At 49.7% G+C, this 17,454-nt stretch overlaps 1 protein-coding gene across 1 annotated transcript in view; it reads right to left on the bottom strand.

Moving 5' to 3' along the window:
- TOGARAM2 (TOG array regulator of axonemal microtubules 2) overlaps positions 1-17,454 on the bottom strand; it is a 59,377-nt gene that overhangs the window by 17,146 nt on the left and 24,777 nt on the right. The window contains exons 8-15 of the mRNA XM_027555759.1: positions 16,461-16,627; positions 11,340-11,490; positions 10,949-11,113; positions 8,882-9,035; positions 7,908-8,013; positions 6,904-7,139; positions 4,638-4,796; positions 385-502 (exon numbers count right to left, since the gene is read on the bottom strand). Of these exons, the coding sequence (XP_027411560.1) occupies positions 385-502; positions 4,638-4,796; positions 6,904-7,139; positions 7,908-8,013; positions 8,882-9,035; positions 10,949-11,113; positions 11,340-11,490; positions 16,461-16,627 (1,256 nt within the window). The remainder of the gene's footprint in view (positions 1-384; positions 503-4,637; positions 4,797-6,903; positions 7,140-7,907; positions 8,014-8,881; positions 9,036-10,948; positions 11,114-11,339; positions 11,491-16,460; positions 16,628-17,454) is intronic.

A 17,454-nucleotide genomic window follows, 5' to 3' on the forward strand; every position in this document is an offset into this window, starting at 1 on the left:
AAATACATACACACACAACATGAGCTGAAAGGGGCGGACCTCTGGGGAACTGCCAGATGCTCCAGTCTAGACCGAAACAAGAGGAATAACCCCTTCCACCCAGGAGAGCTTGGGAGGGCCCTGGGGAGCCTTTCAGGGGTCAAGATCCCCACTTAGAAGATGAAGGCAAGAAAACCTAGGCAGGCACAAGGGACACAGGCATCGTGAGGCAGAACCAGGTTTGAGTACCGGGAAGGAAATTCTACCCATCAGGCATCATGGATAAAATGAAAGCCTCTAGAGCGCATGACCCCTCCCCTTGACCAGAGTGAGGGTTGCAGGCTGCCAGGCTCAACCCTGATGCCCACCCCAGACCAGCTCACACCTCACCGCCTGCCAACTCACCCGCTGTTTAATAGCTGTCATGACCTTCTGCAAGTCATGCGATGGAAGGGACTGCTTCAGAAATGCATCAAACTTTGTGTTTGACATCAAGATATTCACCATCTTCCGGCCGTAAAACCTGCCATTGGAGAAAGATCAGGATGAAACAACAGCCACAGGAATGCAATACAAATTTGCTTTACAGTTCTGCATAATTTTTATAATTATAGTAAGAGAATTTTTAATACTTTTTCTATTGTGACAGTAATCCCAACTCAGAATAAACACTGACCATAATCCCACTACCAGGAGAAAACCACTATTAAATTTTTATATTATTTTATTATATATTACATATATATTTTTAGTTGATATCAGAATGTATATACAACTTTTACCCAGCTTTTTTTACTTTATCATTAGTCATCTCCCCATGTCATCCTTTTTAATGGCTAAGTAATATTCTGTTGGATGGCTACACCAAAGAGTAATAACTTTTTTTCTAGCATGAGACATTTAGAAGTCTGAGAAAGGATGTGGTGGGGCAATCTAGGAGGGAGGGGTCAGCTCTACCTGATGAATAGTGGTGGTATTATGTGGGGGGACCCCATAAGACAGTCTACTGGACCTGCAGGAGTGCAGTTGGAGAATAGCATGCAGAGACCAGACCCAGGAAGAGAACAGGATAGAGAAGAAGGAAGGTAAGACCCAGTTTAGGGAGATGTGAAGGAACTGGGCTTGAAGCTGAGGAATGACCAGATTTGCACTAAAATCGAAATGTCTCAGGACTTCCCTGGTGGTGCGGTGGAAAGGAAACCAGGAAAGGAAACCACCTGCCAATGCCAGGGACACGGGTTCGATCTCTGGTCCAGGAAGATCCCACAGGCCGAGGGCAACTGAGCCGGTGCCCCACAACTCCTGAGCCGGCGCTGTAGGGCCTGAGAGCTGCAACTGCTAAGCTTGTGTGCCTGCTGCAACTACTGAAGCCCGTGTGCCTAGAGCCTGTGCTCCGCAACAAGAGAAGCCACTGCAGTGAGAAGCCTGCACGTCACAATGAAGAGGAAGCCTCTCTCCTTACAACTAGAGAAAGTCCACACAAAGTAACGAAGACCCAGCACAGCCAAAAATAAATACATAAACAATTTTTTTTTAATGTCTCAGGCAGCAGTGTGGAGAATGGATCTTCCAGGACCAGGCTGGGGTCCAGGAGACCTATTAGGAGGTCACTATAATAATCCAGGCAAGAGATGCTAAGGCCTGACATAGGCAGGAGGGTGGGGTTAAGTAAGGATGATCAGATTCAAGAGATGCTAAAGAAGATGAAATTGAACGATTTGGCAGCTGATTGGAGGTGGAGCCTGAAGCATCCAGAATTATCATATTCACTCAATCTAAAACTTCATTAATTGTAAAAATGCACAATTAATTTATTTACAAAAGAAAAACAGAAAAGGAAGACATGGGCAATTTCCACTGCCTTCAGTGACACGGCCCCACATGTGAAAGCCATCCATCCTTCTACATGCTATCTCAGAAACACAAGTAACACTTCTTGTGGGGACTGCCTTCCTTCCTTAGGTCAGGTAAAGTACCAAATGGTTGCTTTGTAAGAAACTGTGGAATCTGGGTCTTTCCTTCAATGATGAATGTTTGCATTAATATCGAATTTATGCCCCAACACTCTGTTTCCATGCCTTTTCTCATATACAATAACTCTTCATTTCAATGCCAAAAACAGTGTAATATTTCTAAAGACATTTTAAACAACGATTAAACTCAACAATTCTCCACAGGGACTTCTTAAAATAAATATAAAAGGCTAACCAGCAAACAAAGTCTCATAATGTAGTTCCTACAACACAGACAGTAATTCAAAGGTTTATATGATGAGCAACGAGCATCAAGTTTGCAATTGTGTAGATAGTAAAACCAAAGTCTTAATTGCTGCCTGGCCAACAACAGCTGTGAGATGCCTAGGATTCTAAGACATTAAAATGTGCAGGGAAAAATGAAGTATAACGTCCCCATTTTTAATCTCAGATGACTCAGTAAATAATAGTGACTTTTAATAAGAGAGGGAACACAGCCAGAGAAGCAGCCTTCAGGAGAAGGCAGTAAATTCATTTAGGATGACAATGGGACATCCCAATGATGGGTCCTGGGGAGGCATCAGAGACATGGACGGATGCTCAGAGAAGGAGCCGCCTGGAGGCAGACACAGGGGAGCATCAGAGTTTCACTGTGACTGGAGCCACAGGAAGTAATGGTGTCGCTCAAAGAAAGCTGCAAGGCGGGGGTGAGGACTGAAGACACTCCTGAAGCCATGGGCATCCAGGTGAGGGGGGAGATGGGGGAGAAAGACACAGAGGAAGGAGGAGAACCAGGGAGTGTGGCACCATGGAAACCAGAAGCATAGGGTTCAAAGAAAGAAAATGAAGTGCAGTCAATGCCATCCAGTGTGAGAGAGAGGTCGGCAAGGGGTTTAGATCTGGAGAGGTATTAGATCTCAACGTCCCTTCCCCCACCCATGATGAAGAACAAACCAGTCAAACCTTCTATTCAATACTTCCCTGACAATATTCCTCCCTTCAGTAGATGGCCCTTTCAGTCACCCCACAGTTCATCTGAAAACCTAAGTGTCATCTCTGATTCTTTTTTGAAATCCTCACCACCAACCTGCGATCAGCTCTGCCTTCAAAATACACCCCAATCCACCCTCTCCCTCTTCTGCAGCCTCCAACATGACTTGCCCAGATTCTGGGGTAGCCATCCACCCAGCATCCCACCTGCACCCTGGCTCCTCTCCCCAACTATCAATCCTCCAGTGGTCAGAGAGACTTTTTTCAAAAAAGTAAAAGACTAGCAAAGATATCAAAAAGCACCCAAATGCATTAGCAATCAGGGAGGAAGGAAAGAAGCAGTAGTGACCTAGAACTTCTATCCACTAGATGGGTAAAAATGTGAAATCCAGACATTGCAAGCTTGTGAGGATGTAGGCACCTCAGGGGCAGGAGAGGAGGGGCCTCCCTGGTAGCTCAGACAATAAAGAATCTGTCTGCCATGTAGGAGACCTGGGTTCAATCCCTGGGTTAGGAAGATTCCCTGAAGGGAAGGGCAACTCACTCCAGTATTCTTGACTGGAGAATTCCATGGACAGAGGAGCCTGGAGGGCTGCAGTGCATGGGGTTGCAGTCCTGAGGCGCAGTCCTGTGGGAGTGCATGAGGAGGGTGCATGCGTGCAATGCCGCCTTCCCGGCTACACCCTGGGACAGCCCATGTGAACGCACTGCCTGGCACACAACACAGAACAGTCTGGACGTGTCCTCTGGAGCTGAACCAGGAGTGGTGGGGGCTTCAGACATAACACATCACGAACTGAGAAGTATGATAAATGACCCCAACTCCAGCTTTTAGAGACTTCTACCAAAATCCCAACCCCTGACCCATGAGGCCCTCCCCGGCCTGGCCTTGCTTCCTCCCCAGAACTGCCCACCATTCCCCTCATTCACTGTGCTCCACGAAGCCTCGCCTTCTCATCATTCAACACCCAACTTAGCCCATCCCAGGGGATGTACCACCTGCCTTTGCTGGGACTCTTGCACCCCAAATCCTCAAAGAGCTGGGCCCTACTAGCCAATCAGTTCTCAACTCAAATGTCACTCTTTAGTGAGATATCCCTTGACTCTCAACCTAAAGTAGTCCCTACCTAGTTCTCCATTACATTTTTGTTTTGCCCCTTATCTGTGTCTAAAATTGTCATAATTATTTACTTGTTTATTATGCAACTAGGAGGTAAGATCCAAGACAACGGGGGTCTAATTTTTCCTGTTCACACCTGTGCTCATAGTAATGAACAGAATGCATATCGCATATCTCTTGAAAAAAATGAATGAATGGATAGCTTTATAGGGAATGGAGCCTACTTCATGGGCATTTACCGGGACAGAAACTAGAGCAAGACTGCAGTGGCTAGAGGGGGAGTGAAAGGTGAGGGATGCGAGGCAGATGGTAGGGTTGCAATGGCTAGAGAGGGAGTTAAAGGTGAGAGATTGGAGGTAGAGGGTAGTGGCCATTCCCTGAGCGGGCCTGGCTCTGGCTGTGGTGGTGTGGAGAGGTGGGATGACAGCTGCAAGGAAAGGACACAATTTTGTCCATCACTGTCCCTCCCCGTGGCCCTGGGGAAGCTGAGCTGCATGAGCAAGACCCTCAGGGTGGCCGACGGCCTTGTCTGCCCTGGGCTGGCCGGGTCAGCCGTCCCCCAGGCCCTGCATTACCTGGTGTCCTGGTTGGAGTCCTGGGCCAGTCTCACCAGGTTGTGCACCAGCATGTCTGTGCTGTCTCTGGTGCCTGAGAGGAGCTTCTCGGCGCCTACCTGCTCCAGGACGACCGACAGGTGCTCGGCAGTGCACTTCCGGACCAAGGGGTTTCGGTGGCTGAAAGGAAACACAGTCATGGGCAAGGGCTCAGCCAAGGAATGGGGTTTTGGGTGGGGGTCGGGGGCATCCCCAGACTGGCACACATGGACCTACAGTTGTGTCTCCATGTTTCATGCCACAGTGGGCTCCCAATTTTGTCCCTCCAGGGCTCAGGGGAATCTTCAAGGAAGAGCAGTCCCTTCCTGACAATGGAACTGAAGCCACGTGACGTCTCCAGGCCCACCGTGTGCCCACCACCCCTGTGCCTTCCTGAGCTCATGTGCTGCCTTTGCCTAAATTCACTTCTCACCTTTTCTCTACCTAGGATACCCTACTTCTGCCTTCTGAGCCCCCAGACAAAACTAGTACTTTCTGGGGGAGAAGGGCACTGTCCTTTGTCCCCTGGTAAATACAGGAGTACCCCATGGTTCCCAAGGATCAGACACTAAGTCTTCCTCTCAACTGAATCCCCTGTTCCCCTCTGGCATGGTGACCCTTCAGCACTTCGTGGGCATTTACTGTGTGTTCACTGAGCTGAATTGAAACAGGAGGTGGGATAGGAGATCGATGGGTGATTTCTAGGGGAACCTGAAATCTTACAGGAGGAACCCATTGGGATGTCACCTCTTGTGCATTCAATGTGTCCACAGTCCATTGCATTAGGTGACACTGGCCCCTTCCTCCCCACTGGGGACCATTCCAGTAGAACACAAAGGGAGACTTCCCTACTCCATGTGGCCCAGGGACCAGCGCATTAGCATACAAGTCAGAATCTGCACTTTAGCAATATCCTGCTGCTAAGTCGCTTCAGTCGTGTCTGACTCTGTGCGACCCCGTAGACGGCAGCCTACCAGGCTCCTCCACCCATGGGATTTTCCAGGCAAGAATACTGGAGTGGGTTGCCATTTCCTTCTCCAATGCATGAAAGTGAAGTTGCTCAGTCGTGTCCGACTCTTCGTGACCCCATGGACTGCAGCCTACCAGGCTCCTCTGCCCATGGGATTTTCCAGGCAAGAGTACTGGAGTGGGGTGCCATTGCCTTCTCCAAGCAATACCCTAGGGAGTTCCAATGCACAGCCTTGTTCCAGGCTCCCATGGTTCTTCCTGACAAGAATCAATTGGCTCGGTTTACCATGAGCACACCCTCCCTGACAGGCTCTGCACTAGACACCTTTGAACCAGGGTCTCCTCAACTCCACAAGCTAATTTCATCATCATCTTGCAGGCGAGGAAGCAGAGGCATGGGGAGGAATCCAGAAAAAAAATACAATTGCTTTCTCCCTAGTTAGAAACAACCACAATCAGCACTCAATCAATGTCAGGTGAGACAGGCGCTTCCCCTACCCCTCTTTCATGAATCAATTCCTGTACTCTTCCTAACAATTTTATTATTATCCCTGGTCTCCTTTTACAGATGAGGAAACAGAAGCTTGGGGGAAGTTTAGTAACAATCCAGGCTGAGAACTTAGGTAATGTGGTTCAGGAGTCTGTGGGCAAAGGCCTTCTAGCTATGACAGCTCACCCTGGGTTCTACCCAATAGGCCACCCGGGATAACGGTCAGTGACTATCTTGTTGGGGCTGAGAGTTGTGTCACCCTGTGGGAGAAAGGGCTTGGGGGAATGCTTCTGGTTTTGCTGTTGGTGTTGGTTTTTGAAAAAGAGCAGATCTGGCTGCAGAAGGGCTCTGACAGCAGCCTGTCCCCTCCTCCTCGCCAGAAGGCCAAGTGGGGCCAGCTAGAGCAGATTTTGTGCCTTGCTCTGCTCACGGCCCAGATTTCATCAGAAAGAAGCATCCCTCCCCTGGGTAGAGTGAGACTCAGGCCAAAGGCTGCCTCTGCCGTCCCATCTCTGGGGACAGTACCACGGCTACTTCAAGCTCCCCAGTGTTGAGCACAGAGTAGCACCCGTCCCTTCCCAGCTGGTGCCTGGGACAGCTACAAGCTGCCCTCATTATCCCCAGCCTGGCCCAGGAGAGGCTGGAGAGAGGTCCACCGGGGAGGAGGGGTCTTTCTCCCCAAGGGAAATGCTTGAGGCACCTGCACCATCTCCCTGCTCTGCCCCTACCCAGCGCCTCTCCCCTTTGCCTCACCTCCCCAGGCTGCCCCCCCCTCAGGTCCCCACGTACTAGATGCCCACGGAGGTGAGGGCCACCAGGGAGCGGGCAGGGGTCACGTGCTCCACCATGGCCCCCAGGGACCGGTTGGCTGCCCTTTGGATGAACCCGCTGGTGTTTGCCATCTTCTGGAGCAGGCAGCGGGTGATCTCCTCGGCCTCCTGGTCCATGTTTTTCTTCAAGGCCCGGAAGAGGTCTCCCAGCGTGCTGATGGCTAGGCGGGACACCTTGGAGCGGAGGTTGGTGACCTTGGAGAGAGATGGGCGGGGATCTGCAGGACTGCTGGGCCCTGCCAAGGGCTCCAACACATAGGAAGGAGGAACCCTGCACCAGCCCTCCTGTGGCCCACACCCTCACGCAGGCCTAGGCCTCGCCAGACTGGAAATGGAAACCCTGCAGTAGCTCTGGGCAAAGTAGTCTCATTTTTAAAAAACATCATTACTTTTGTTATCATCATAATTATCAATCCTCCTATTATCATTATCATCTGGAATTTGTACAACACTTAGTCTTGAAAGCACTTCTACAATTAATGTTTAATTTGATCTTCACAAGGCCCCCCAACGGGGACAGTCTACTCCCAAGGACAGGGGGCATTGCCTCTGCTTGTGATAAGATACATCTTATTGCCCATCTGGGCCCGCCCTTAGGCCAAGCCAGCCCTAGCCTCACAGGAGAAAGGATTTGGGAAATGTTACAACTGCCCACAAGTTGGAGATCTAGCCCAGAACACTCCATCCCTCCTCAGGTATTCTAAGTACAGAGGACAATGCAGGGCTGTGACAGATCTAAATACCCAGAGATTAGAAATAAGGAAACTCTGGGCCTCAATTTTCCAGTCTAAGAAATGGGTGTCTAGCTCCCACCTCTGTGGCTGAGAGCAGAGAAATAAGCAGGGATGCCCTGGGAGCCACGGACCCCTCTGCAGCTGCTGTGTGACCGGCACTGGCAGTAGCACCAGGGAAGGGGGACTGGCTGGGGGTCCAGCAGAGCACACGGGGCACGGGAGCCCTTACCTCCCCGGTCACGGCCAAGGACACATCATGTAGCCTCCCGGTCAGGACCTCTGAGTGACAGGCTGCCAGGCGCTGGATGCTCACCAGGCCCCTCTCCTTCATCTGCCTGAGAAGCAAGTCCAGGCCCTGTCACAGGTGACTGGGGGAGGGCACTCTACACAGGGCGCCCACACGGCCACCACCCTCGCCGCAGCGGGGAGGGATCTGATGGCATCAGCGGCAATGTCCTGGTGTCACAGCCAGGCTGAAAGGCCAACAGCCCAATACAGGCCATTTTACGGGGTCCGTGACCCACCCCAACCCAGGATAGAGGCCCACCCCCACAACCCAAGCCTAGGCCACCCACAGAGCCTGCGCCTGCAAGAGAAGGCTCTTAACATGAGGACTGAAGGAGGCCTTCCCACAAATGGGACCTCAAGTCATCACTTTGCTCACGACCAAGACTGGTGGCGCTAGTGGTAAAGAACCTGCCTGCCAGTGCAGGAGACATAAGAGATCCGGGTTCAATCCCTGGGTTGGGAAGGTCCCTTGGAGAAGGGCATGACAACCCACTCCAGTATTCTTGCCTGGAAAATCCCGTGAACAGAGGAGCTTGGCGGGCCACAGTCCATAGGGTCACACAGAGTCAGACACTACTGAAGCGACTTAGCACACAGCACACAAGACTGTGTGGGGGAGGAACACCGGAGCGGGATGAACTTGACTTAGAGAAAAGAAGGACTCTGACCTTCCTCAGGTCCCCATGGAAGCGTTGCAGAGTCAGAATGTACTTCCTAGGCCTGGCTCTGGGGCACCACAGAGCCACACACAGGACTGTTGGCAGCCCGGGACAGACGCTGGCCGTGGGACTCACACACAGTCCCCTCCCCCCATCTCCGTGGGACCAGGGTCTGCAGTGGGGGAGAGGCACGGGGCAGGAGCTCCTATGCAGCCCCACCCCACCCCATCACAGGGTACACGGGCTGTTTCCTCACCAGTCACTGCTCTCCAGGCACTGCAGGGCATCCACCAGCCCCAGCTCAGGGTTCGAGAAAGGCCTCAACTCCCTGAAAGCTCGAAGATCCGTCTCTTCCTCCTCTTCTTCCCACTCAGGAGACCCCAAAGTGAGCACCGCAGGTAAGGACTGAGCTGTGAGAAAACGAGAGGAGCAGAGTGGTTCACCCAGAAGACCTGAGGCCTCCACAGCACGGCACTGAAGCCACCTTACTGAGAAAGGGAAGACGGGGTGGGGGGTCTGCAGGCTGAATGGACTTGTAAGGGCTAGAAGCCAGGGTCTGGGCTGCACTCCCTGGGGAACCATGGAGACCACCTAACGCCAACCTCTCATTGACCGTTTTTATCCCTACCATTGCTAACCTGATTATGATAAACACACTGGCCTGTGATAGGCTGCTTAATGTCACGTAACCAAGCCCACCCCCCGCCCCCCCATCCTGCCCTTGTCTGTGGCTGGAGGTGAGGCCAGCAATTCTATGAAGGAATGACTCCCTGGCTCTAATCTTGTCTCCACCCAGGAGCCTGTGTTACAACTTCTCCTCCTCCTTCTCCCCAATTCTCCATCCTCTGGTGAAGCCAGGGTCCTCCCGACAGTCCCTTAGCTCCTTCATTAACAGAGCTAGGACCAGAATCCAGATTTCTCACTTCCCGCCTAGTTCTCTGCAGAGGTTCATCTTTACGTGGCTTTCACAATGTGGTACCCAGGAAGTCCAAGGCAAGACTGAGCTGAGGGGTAGTACTCTCCTTAAAGCCAAGACACAAAGACCTCATTCATTCTTGGATTCTCTTCTCAACTTTGCCAATGGATCAAGAGTCATCAGACAAAGTCTAAGTCCCTATGGGCCACCATCACCTTACGTGATCTTGGGTGACCTTGGGTGACTTTGAGTCTCTGGGTCTCAGTCTGTTGTCTATAAAAGAAGTAGCTTAGATTAGAAAGATCAATGTTTCCCAAGTACCAACCATTCAGTTACCACTTCCATAGGTTTTGGGGGGTTTTTTTTTTGCCATATCTCTTAAATACTTGTACCCTTATTTACTGGGTATTTTTCCTTCAACTCCCTTTTCAAAGGCTGCTGCTGCTGCTGGAGAAGGAAATGGCAACCCCTAAATAAGTTTATTTAAGGGAAATGTATATCACTACCATAATTTGTAAATGATTGTTTGTCATAGTGTGTGATAAATATTTACAGTCAGAGTAAAAGAATATTATAAACTCTCGCTACAAAGTGGCAGTCAGATTCTGATGTTTCTAGCCAGGAAGATCTCTTTGTTTAGAAAGGAAACTAGAAAGTCTTAGTAAGGGGTTAAAAATTAGCACCAGATTAGGGCTTTCTACTTGATGGTATCAAAAGAATAGAAAGAGAATGAAATAGAAAGGTGAGCCGGTATTATTTCTAGCACCCAAATGATGCTCTATTCTCCCACCAATGTGTTACAATATCCTATACTTAAAGAAACTCTGAACCAAGTTGGTTGTTTTCAAATGTTCTTTTGTAGCAAAATCTTTTCAAATGAAATCCCACATAGAAACCTAATATGCCAAAAGGGGAGGCAAAATAGACCCTCCTTTGGTAGAATGGGGACAGGGCCTCCCCTTGTCCCTTGGCACCTTCCTGAGTGTCCCACAGAACCTTCAGGTCCTTGCATCCCAGTCTGTAACCAGCCCTGTCCAGCCCTGACATTTTATGAGGCAACAAGCCCAAGATTTTCCCAGAAGCCTTTTCTCCTCTTCTGGGTGTTTCCAGATATTTCCACAGAGGCTGTTATTAGCATCTGTGATCCTGGTGCTCTGGTGGGTCCTCTAGGACATGTCACACAGGTTGGGCACACCTGTCCAGCCATCCACAATTCCCTTTACAACAGGGCTGGCCGATAGACTCACTACTGTTCCTCTCTCTGGCAACACCAGGCTGCCCCCTGCTCTATCAAGGGCAACAAGCAGAAGCAGAGCAGCAGAGGTCACCCTTGCCAGGCCCCTAAGCATCCAAGACAGCATACCAAGAGACGGATATGTGCCCCCCACGAGTTAGTCTGGGCCCCACCTGAAGCATGGCGGGCAAAGCTGGGTTCCTTCTTGCTGATGGGGATGCTGGGCAATGAGGCCCGGCTGGCCCGCTTCCTCAGGATGACGCCGAGGTTGTTCCTGCGGGGGCTGCTCAGCCCGGTGGGCACAGACAGGGTCCCACTGCCCCGGAGAGGAAGGAGGCCTACGGAGGCAGAGAAAGTCCTTGGACAGAGCCGGTCCTGCCTGGCCCCAGAGCCCCCCTTTGGAAATGGGCCCATCGGTGAACTACAAGAGAGCAAAGGTGACTCCCTGTCCAGTCTCAGGATGTAGACTGTGTAGATGGGAAGTGTGGAAATGTTCTCTTTTTGGCCCAGGTATTGGTAAGAAGTGTCCCCAGCCTGAAGGTGCCTTCCCCAAACACCCAGTACCTTCCTTCATCAAGGTCCTCCGGGAGCCCAGGCTCTGGGAAGTGAGCTCTCTGTCCCTCTCCGGCTCCTTTGCCCTGCGGAATAACTCCATCTCCTTCATCTGCTTCAGCTTCATCTTCTCCTGGGCAGACCTGGCAATGGTGACCTGAATCTGGCACAAGGTCAAAGCAAACTCCATCACCTTGCGGACCCAATTGTGCTTTCTATACCTTCTTCATTCATTCAGTCATCAGGAACATGAGTGGCTCCTGGGTGCCAATAGCTGTTCTGAAAATGATCAAAAACTCAGAGGCCTTGCTCCCAAAGAACTATGTAGAGTGGTGAGATGGCAGCAAACAGACCAGCCTCTGATGTCAGGCAACCATGCACGGGAAGGAAAGTAAGGGACACAGGGTGATGGGGTTTGTTTCAGGTAGGGCAATCTCAAGGTGGTGACATTGAAGCAGAGACAGAAACAAAGTGAGGAGCAGACCCTGAGTCTGGGGGCTGCTGGATGTGGCTGTGAGCCCCGAGGAGGACACTGGTTGGTGTGCCCAGAGTCAGAGGTGAGGCAGGACACAGGTCGGGAGTGGTGGGTGTGGGGCAGGAGCCACAGAACACTGGCCCGGTGGTCTCTGGTGGGGACTTGGGCTTCTCCTCTGGAGGACACAGCAAGTCACTGGAGGTTCTGAACAGAAGAATGACATGATCTGATTCCCTCTTTTTTTTTCTTTTTGTTTTCCTTTTTTTTTTTTTTTGGCTGGGTGCGGGGATTCTCTAAGTATTGTTCTTTATAACTTTTTATTTTGATAAAATTAAAGATTCACAAGAAGTTGCAAAAATAGAACCAAGAATTTCCAGGCAGAACTTATAAGATAGCCGGAAAAATGAAAGAAGGACCGGATTCTGGACAAGTTCAAAAGTAAAGCCCACGGCTTTGGCTGATACATGAGGTGTGGGATAAGAGAGAGACAGGAGGTGGGATGGGGCTGCGATTTGGGGTCAGAGCAGCTGGAAGTCTGGAGTTGCCTTTTACTGCCATTCACAGAGAGGACACTAGGAAAAGGAAGTTTTGGGGTCGGGTAGATGAGAATTCAACAGTTAAAATCTTGGATAAGGTAAGTTAGAAATATAACTAGAGACCTAGAGGGCTCCCAAATCTCCCTCTCCAGCCCAGACCTTCCCCTGAACTCCAGGAGCTGTTAAATTATATGACTGCATTTATATAGCACTGATACTCAACATCTGCATTTAGGTCTCTAGTTATATTTCCAACTTTTTTCTATCATTTTTCCGGCTATCTTAGTCTAAGTCCTGCCACGTGGAAATTCTGGTTCTATTTTTGCAACTTCTTGTGAATCTTTAATTGTGTCAAAATAAAAAGTTATATAGACGGGGGAGCCTGGTGGGCTGCCATCTATGGGGTCGCACAGAGTCGGACACGACTGAAGCGACTTAGTAGCAGCAGCTGCATAGAGGTGGTACCTAATGCCACCATAGGTCGGGTATCAGGTTACAGCAGTCAGTGTAAATAGACAAGATGCTAGAGGTGTGAGTTCTGAGTGCCATCACACAGAGGTCAGGAAGACAAGGAGGAGCCAGCAAAGAAGGACCAGGAAGGATGTAACTGATGTAGTCAGAGAAGCAAGAAAGAAGCAGCCCTCATTTCCAATCCTTGGTGGGGAATTCAAGAAGGATGAGCCACAAAAGCTGGCAATGGGTCAAGTTGAAAGAGCACTGTGACTGCTGCTCACGGGAAGGTGGATCCACCAGTGCCTCAATGGGGGTGATTTCAGTGGGGCTGTGGGGACTAAACCTACTGGCCCACACTCAGGAGAGGACTGGTAAAGAGACAAGGCAGAATTTTTGCTTCGGTTTGGTTTTCTTAAGATGAGAGAGAACTAAGATACTAGTGGGAATGATCCAGTTTCAAGGAAATTATTGTTGATGCAGGAGAAAGACCAGTGCTAGAATCGGGATGTCAGATGGATTGAGCTCGAACATTAGGAGAGGGAAGTGAGCAAATGGGCTGCTTGAGGTTGAGATGATGGCAGGGAAGATGTTATTTGCAGTGCCAAGGTCTACGGTATGACCATGGGAGTGAGTGGCTAAGGTGGGTAGAGGATGAGATCATTTCATGGCCCTGAATTTTTCCTCCTTTGCCCCATGGTCTGTCACCACCGCTGGAGAGGGAGGATGTGGTAGCTGGACCTTATCAGCATCACTGGATCCCACAGCACATGCACATAGCAGGCTTTCAAGATACGTTTATTGCACTTTTATATGTCTGTTTTAAAGGAAGACCATAACAGTGACTCTGCATGTATGTACGCATGCATCCAGATAATCACGATGGTGTGATCACTCACCTAGAGCCAGACATCCTGGAATGTGAAGTCAAATGGGCCTTAGGAAGCATCACTACGAACAAAGCTAGTGGAGGTGATGGAATTCCAGTTGAGCTATTTCAAATCCTGAAAGATGATGCTGAGAAAGTGCTGCACTCAATATGTCAGCAAATTTGGAAAACTCAGCAGTGGCCACAGGACTGGAAAAGGTCAGTTTTCATTCCAATCCCAAAGAAAGGCAATGCCAAAGAATGCTCAAACTATCGCACAATTGCACTCATCTCACATGCTAGGACAGCAATGCTCAAAATTCTCTAAGCCAGGCTTCAACAGTACGTGAATCTTGAACTTCCAGATGTTCAAGCTGGATTTAGAAAAGGCAGAGAAACCAGAGATCAAATTGCCAACATCTGTTGGATCATTGAAAAAGCAAGAGAGTTCCAGAGAAACATCTATTTCTGCTTTATTGACTATGCCAAAGCCTTTGACTGTGTGGATCACAATAAACTGTGGAAAATTTTGAAAGAGATGGAAATACCAGACCACCTGACCTGCCTCTTGAGAAACCTGTATGCAGATCAGGAAGCAACAGTTAGAACTGAACATGGAACAACAGACTGGTTCCAAATAGGAAAAGGAGTACATCAAGGCTGTATATTGTCACCCTGCTTATTTAACTTATATGCAGAGTACATCATGAGAAACACTGGGCTGGAAGAAGCACAAGCTGGAATCAAGATTGCCTGGAGAAATATCGATAACCTCAGATATGCAGATGACACCACCCTTATGGCAGGAAGTGAAGAACTAAAGAGCCTCTTAATGAAAGTGAAAGAGGAGAGTGAAAAAGTTGGCTTCAAGCTCAACAGTCAGAAAACTAAGATCATGGCATCCAGCCCCATCACTTCATGGCAAATAGATGGGGAAACAGTGGCTGACTTTATTTTGGGGGGCTCCAAAATCACTGCAGATGGTGATTGCAGCCATGGAATTAAAAGACGCTTACTCCTTGGAAGGAAAGTTATGATAAACCTAGACAGCATATTAAAAGCAGAGACATTACTTTGTCAACAAAGGCCCGTCTAGTCAAGGCTATGGTTTTTCCAGTAGTCATGTATGGATATAAGAGTTGGATATAAAGAAAGCTGAGTGCGGAAGAATTAACGCCTTTGAACTGTGGTGTTGGAGAAGACTCTTGAGAGTCCCTTGGACAGCAAGGAGGTCCAACCAGTCCATCCTAAAGGAGATCAGTCCTGGGTGTTCATTGAAAGGACTGATGTTGAAACTGAAACTCCAATATTTTGGCCACCTGATGTGAAGAGCTGACTCATTGGACAGACCCTGATGCTGGGAAAGATTGAGGGCAGTTGGAGAAGGGGATGACAGAGGATGAGATGATTGGATGGCATCACCAACTCAATGGACATGTGAAGTGAAGTGAAGTCGCTCAGTCGTGTCTGACTGCGACTCCATAGAACTATAGCCTACCAGGCTCCTCCCATGGAATTTTCCAGGCAAGAATGAATACTGGAGTGTGTTGCCATTTCCTTCTCCAGAGGATCTTCCCCACCCAGCGATCGAACCCGGGTCTCCTGTATTGTAGGCAGACGCTTTACTGTCTGAGCCACCAGGGAAGTCAATGGACATCGTCGTCGTTAAGTCACTTCAGTCGTGTCTGACTCTGTGTGACCCCATGGACAGCAGCCCACCAGGGTCCCCCATCCCTGGGATTCTCCAGGCAAGAACACTGGAGTGGGTTGCCATGTCCTTCTTCGATGTATGAAAGTGAAAAAATGAAAGTGAAGTCGCTCAGTCATGTCCGACTCTTAGAGACCCCATGGACTGCAGCCTACCAGGCTCCTCTGCCCATGGGATTTTCCAGGCAAGAGTACCAGAGTGGGGTGCCATTACCTTATCCAAGTCAATGGACATGAGTTTGGGTAAACTCCAGGAGTTGGTAATGGACAGGGAGGCCTGGCGTGCTGCAGTTCATGGGGTTGAAAAGAGTCGGACACGACTGAGAGACTGAACTGAACTGAATGCATGCATGCTCTGTCCTGTCTGACTCTTTGTGATCCTATGGAGTGTAGCCCACCAGGCTCCTCTGTCCATGGGACTCTCCAGGCAAGAATACTGAAATGGGTTGCCATTGCCTTCTTCAAGGGATCTTCCAGACCCAGGGATCAAACCAGGGTCTCCTGCAACTCCTGCCTTGGCAGATGGATTCTTTTACCACTGGGTCATGTAGGAAGCCCAATGACTCCCCAAGTTTCACTAAATTCATCCAGACTAGGATCTGTATGAATCATCTGGATCAAGGTCACCTTAGAAGTACAAGGTATTTGTCAGCCTGTGAAACACAGCATTTGGCTGATCTGCCTCTGAGTCAGCTGCCTCTAGGTTGCTATCTTGGGTGCTGGTTCAGATTACTTGGTTTGGTTCACCTAAGCCCTTCTGCCATCTCCCCCACATCCTGCTTCCTTCTGAACCATGTGTGACCTCCTCCTGTCCTCGCCTCCTCCCTCAACCCCACCCCTCGGGTCCCTGCTGTACTCTCCCCTTCACCTAGGCCCCCTCACCTCTGTCCTTTTCCTCCTTTCTTTCCTCTCTTTTCTGCCATAGCCTTCACCCCAACCCATCTACAGGTTCTAGCCTTAAGGACTGGAGCAGCTGCCTCGGGTTCCTCCTTGCTCTCCTCAAGCCAGGCCCACACTTGCGTATTTCAGAAGCATGTGTGCCTTCAGCCAGTGGTGTGCTCTGACCCCAGCTTCCTCTCCCCTCGCTTTCCAGGTACCTTGGTTTCACTCTCCTTCTGGTCCTCTTCTTTTAACAAGGGATGAGCTTCTTTGGCATGGCTGAAGGAAAAGGATGTCAGCATCGGAGCAGACTGAGATAAAGGCAGGGCAGGCTTCTCAGGGGCAGCAGACCTGTCTCTGACAGGCGGGATCAAAGGTTTTGGCTCTGAAGAGTGGAGAACAAGAGTAAAACTGAGGACACCCAGCACCCGAGAGCAGCAGCCGCTGGGATTAAGGCTCTACAGCCCTGGGGTTGGTATAACATGCAACTGTCTAAGCCCTCTACCCTCAGTGCTTCTCCCCTATGCTGCCTTAAAAGGGAAAGCACAGGTTAAATTCACTCTACAGAGCAGCACTGGGAGGAACAGAACAGGCTGCCTAAGGACCAACACCCTTCCCCTTTCATGCATCCATCCTGCATCCATCTATCAACAGTTACTGCACACTTTATTCTAAGACTGGGGTGGGGTGGGGTGGGGTGGGGTGGAGAGGAGCATGGGCAGGAAATAGGGGCAGACCTGTTATCTAAGAGGTTTAAGATATTTCCTGAGAATGTAAGTCTGTCTTAACTGGGAGGCATGTGCTTCAGAAAGAGGAAAAACAAAATGAGCCCATTGATCATTATACACTACCATGCTCCTGTCTGAGACTGTAACACCACAGGAAAGAGCCAGAGGACTAAAGCCAGCCCAACGCTCTCATTTAACAGATGGGAAAGTTGAGACCCAGTGACCTTCAGATGCTCTTATGATTAATAAAATTCAAATTCATTTCCAAATGACATCAAATCCATAGCATATCTTTGTCATTCCATGTTTTCCCAATTACCAGACTTTAAGAGCATGTTTCTTGTTTTAGGGACAGTGTGGGGGTAGGTCCATTAGTTTTCCTTTAATGAAGGCAGCGTTAATCAGGTTCTCCTGCTCACAAAGTTTGGAGTTCACTGGCCTTGAGAGAACTTGCAAATCAGGGCTCCTCTGGGAAGAGGGGCCA

Source organism: Bos indicus x Bos taurus, chromosome 11 (genome assembly GCF_003369695.1).
Source record: "Bos indicus x Bos taurus breed Angus x Brahman F1 hybrid chromosome 11, Bos_hybrid_MaternalHap_v2.0, whole genome shotgun sequence".
Taxonomy (NCBI): Eukaryota; Metazoa; Chordata; class Mammalia; order Artiodactyla; family Bovidae; genus Bos; species Bos indicus x Bos taurus.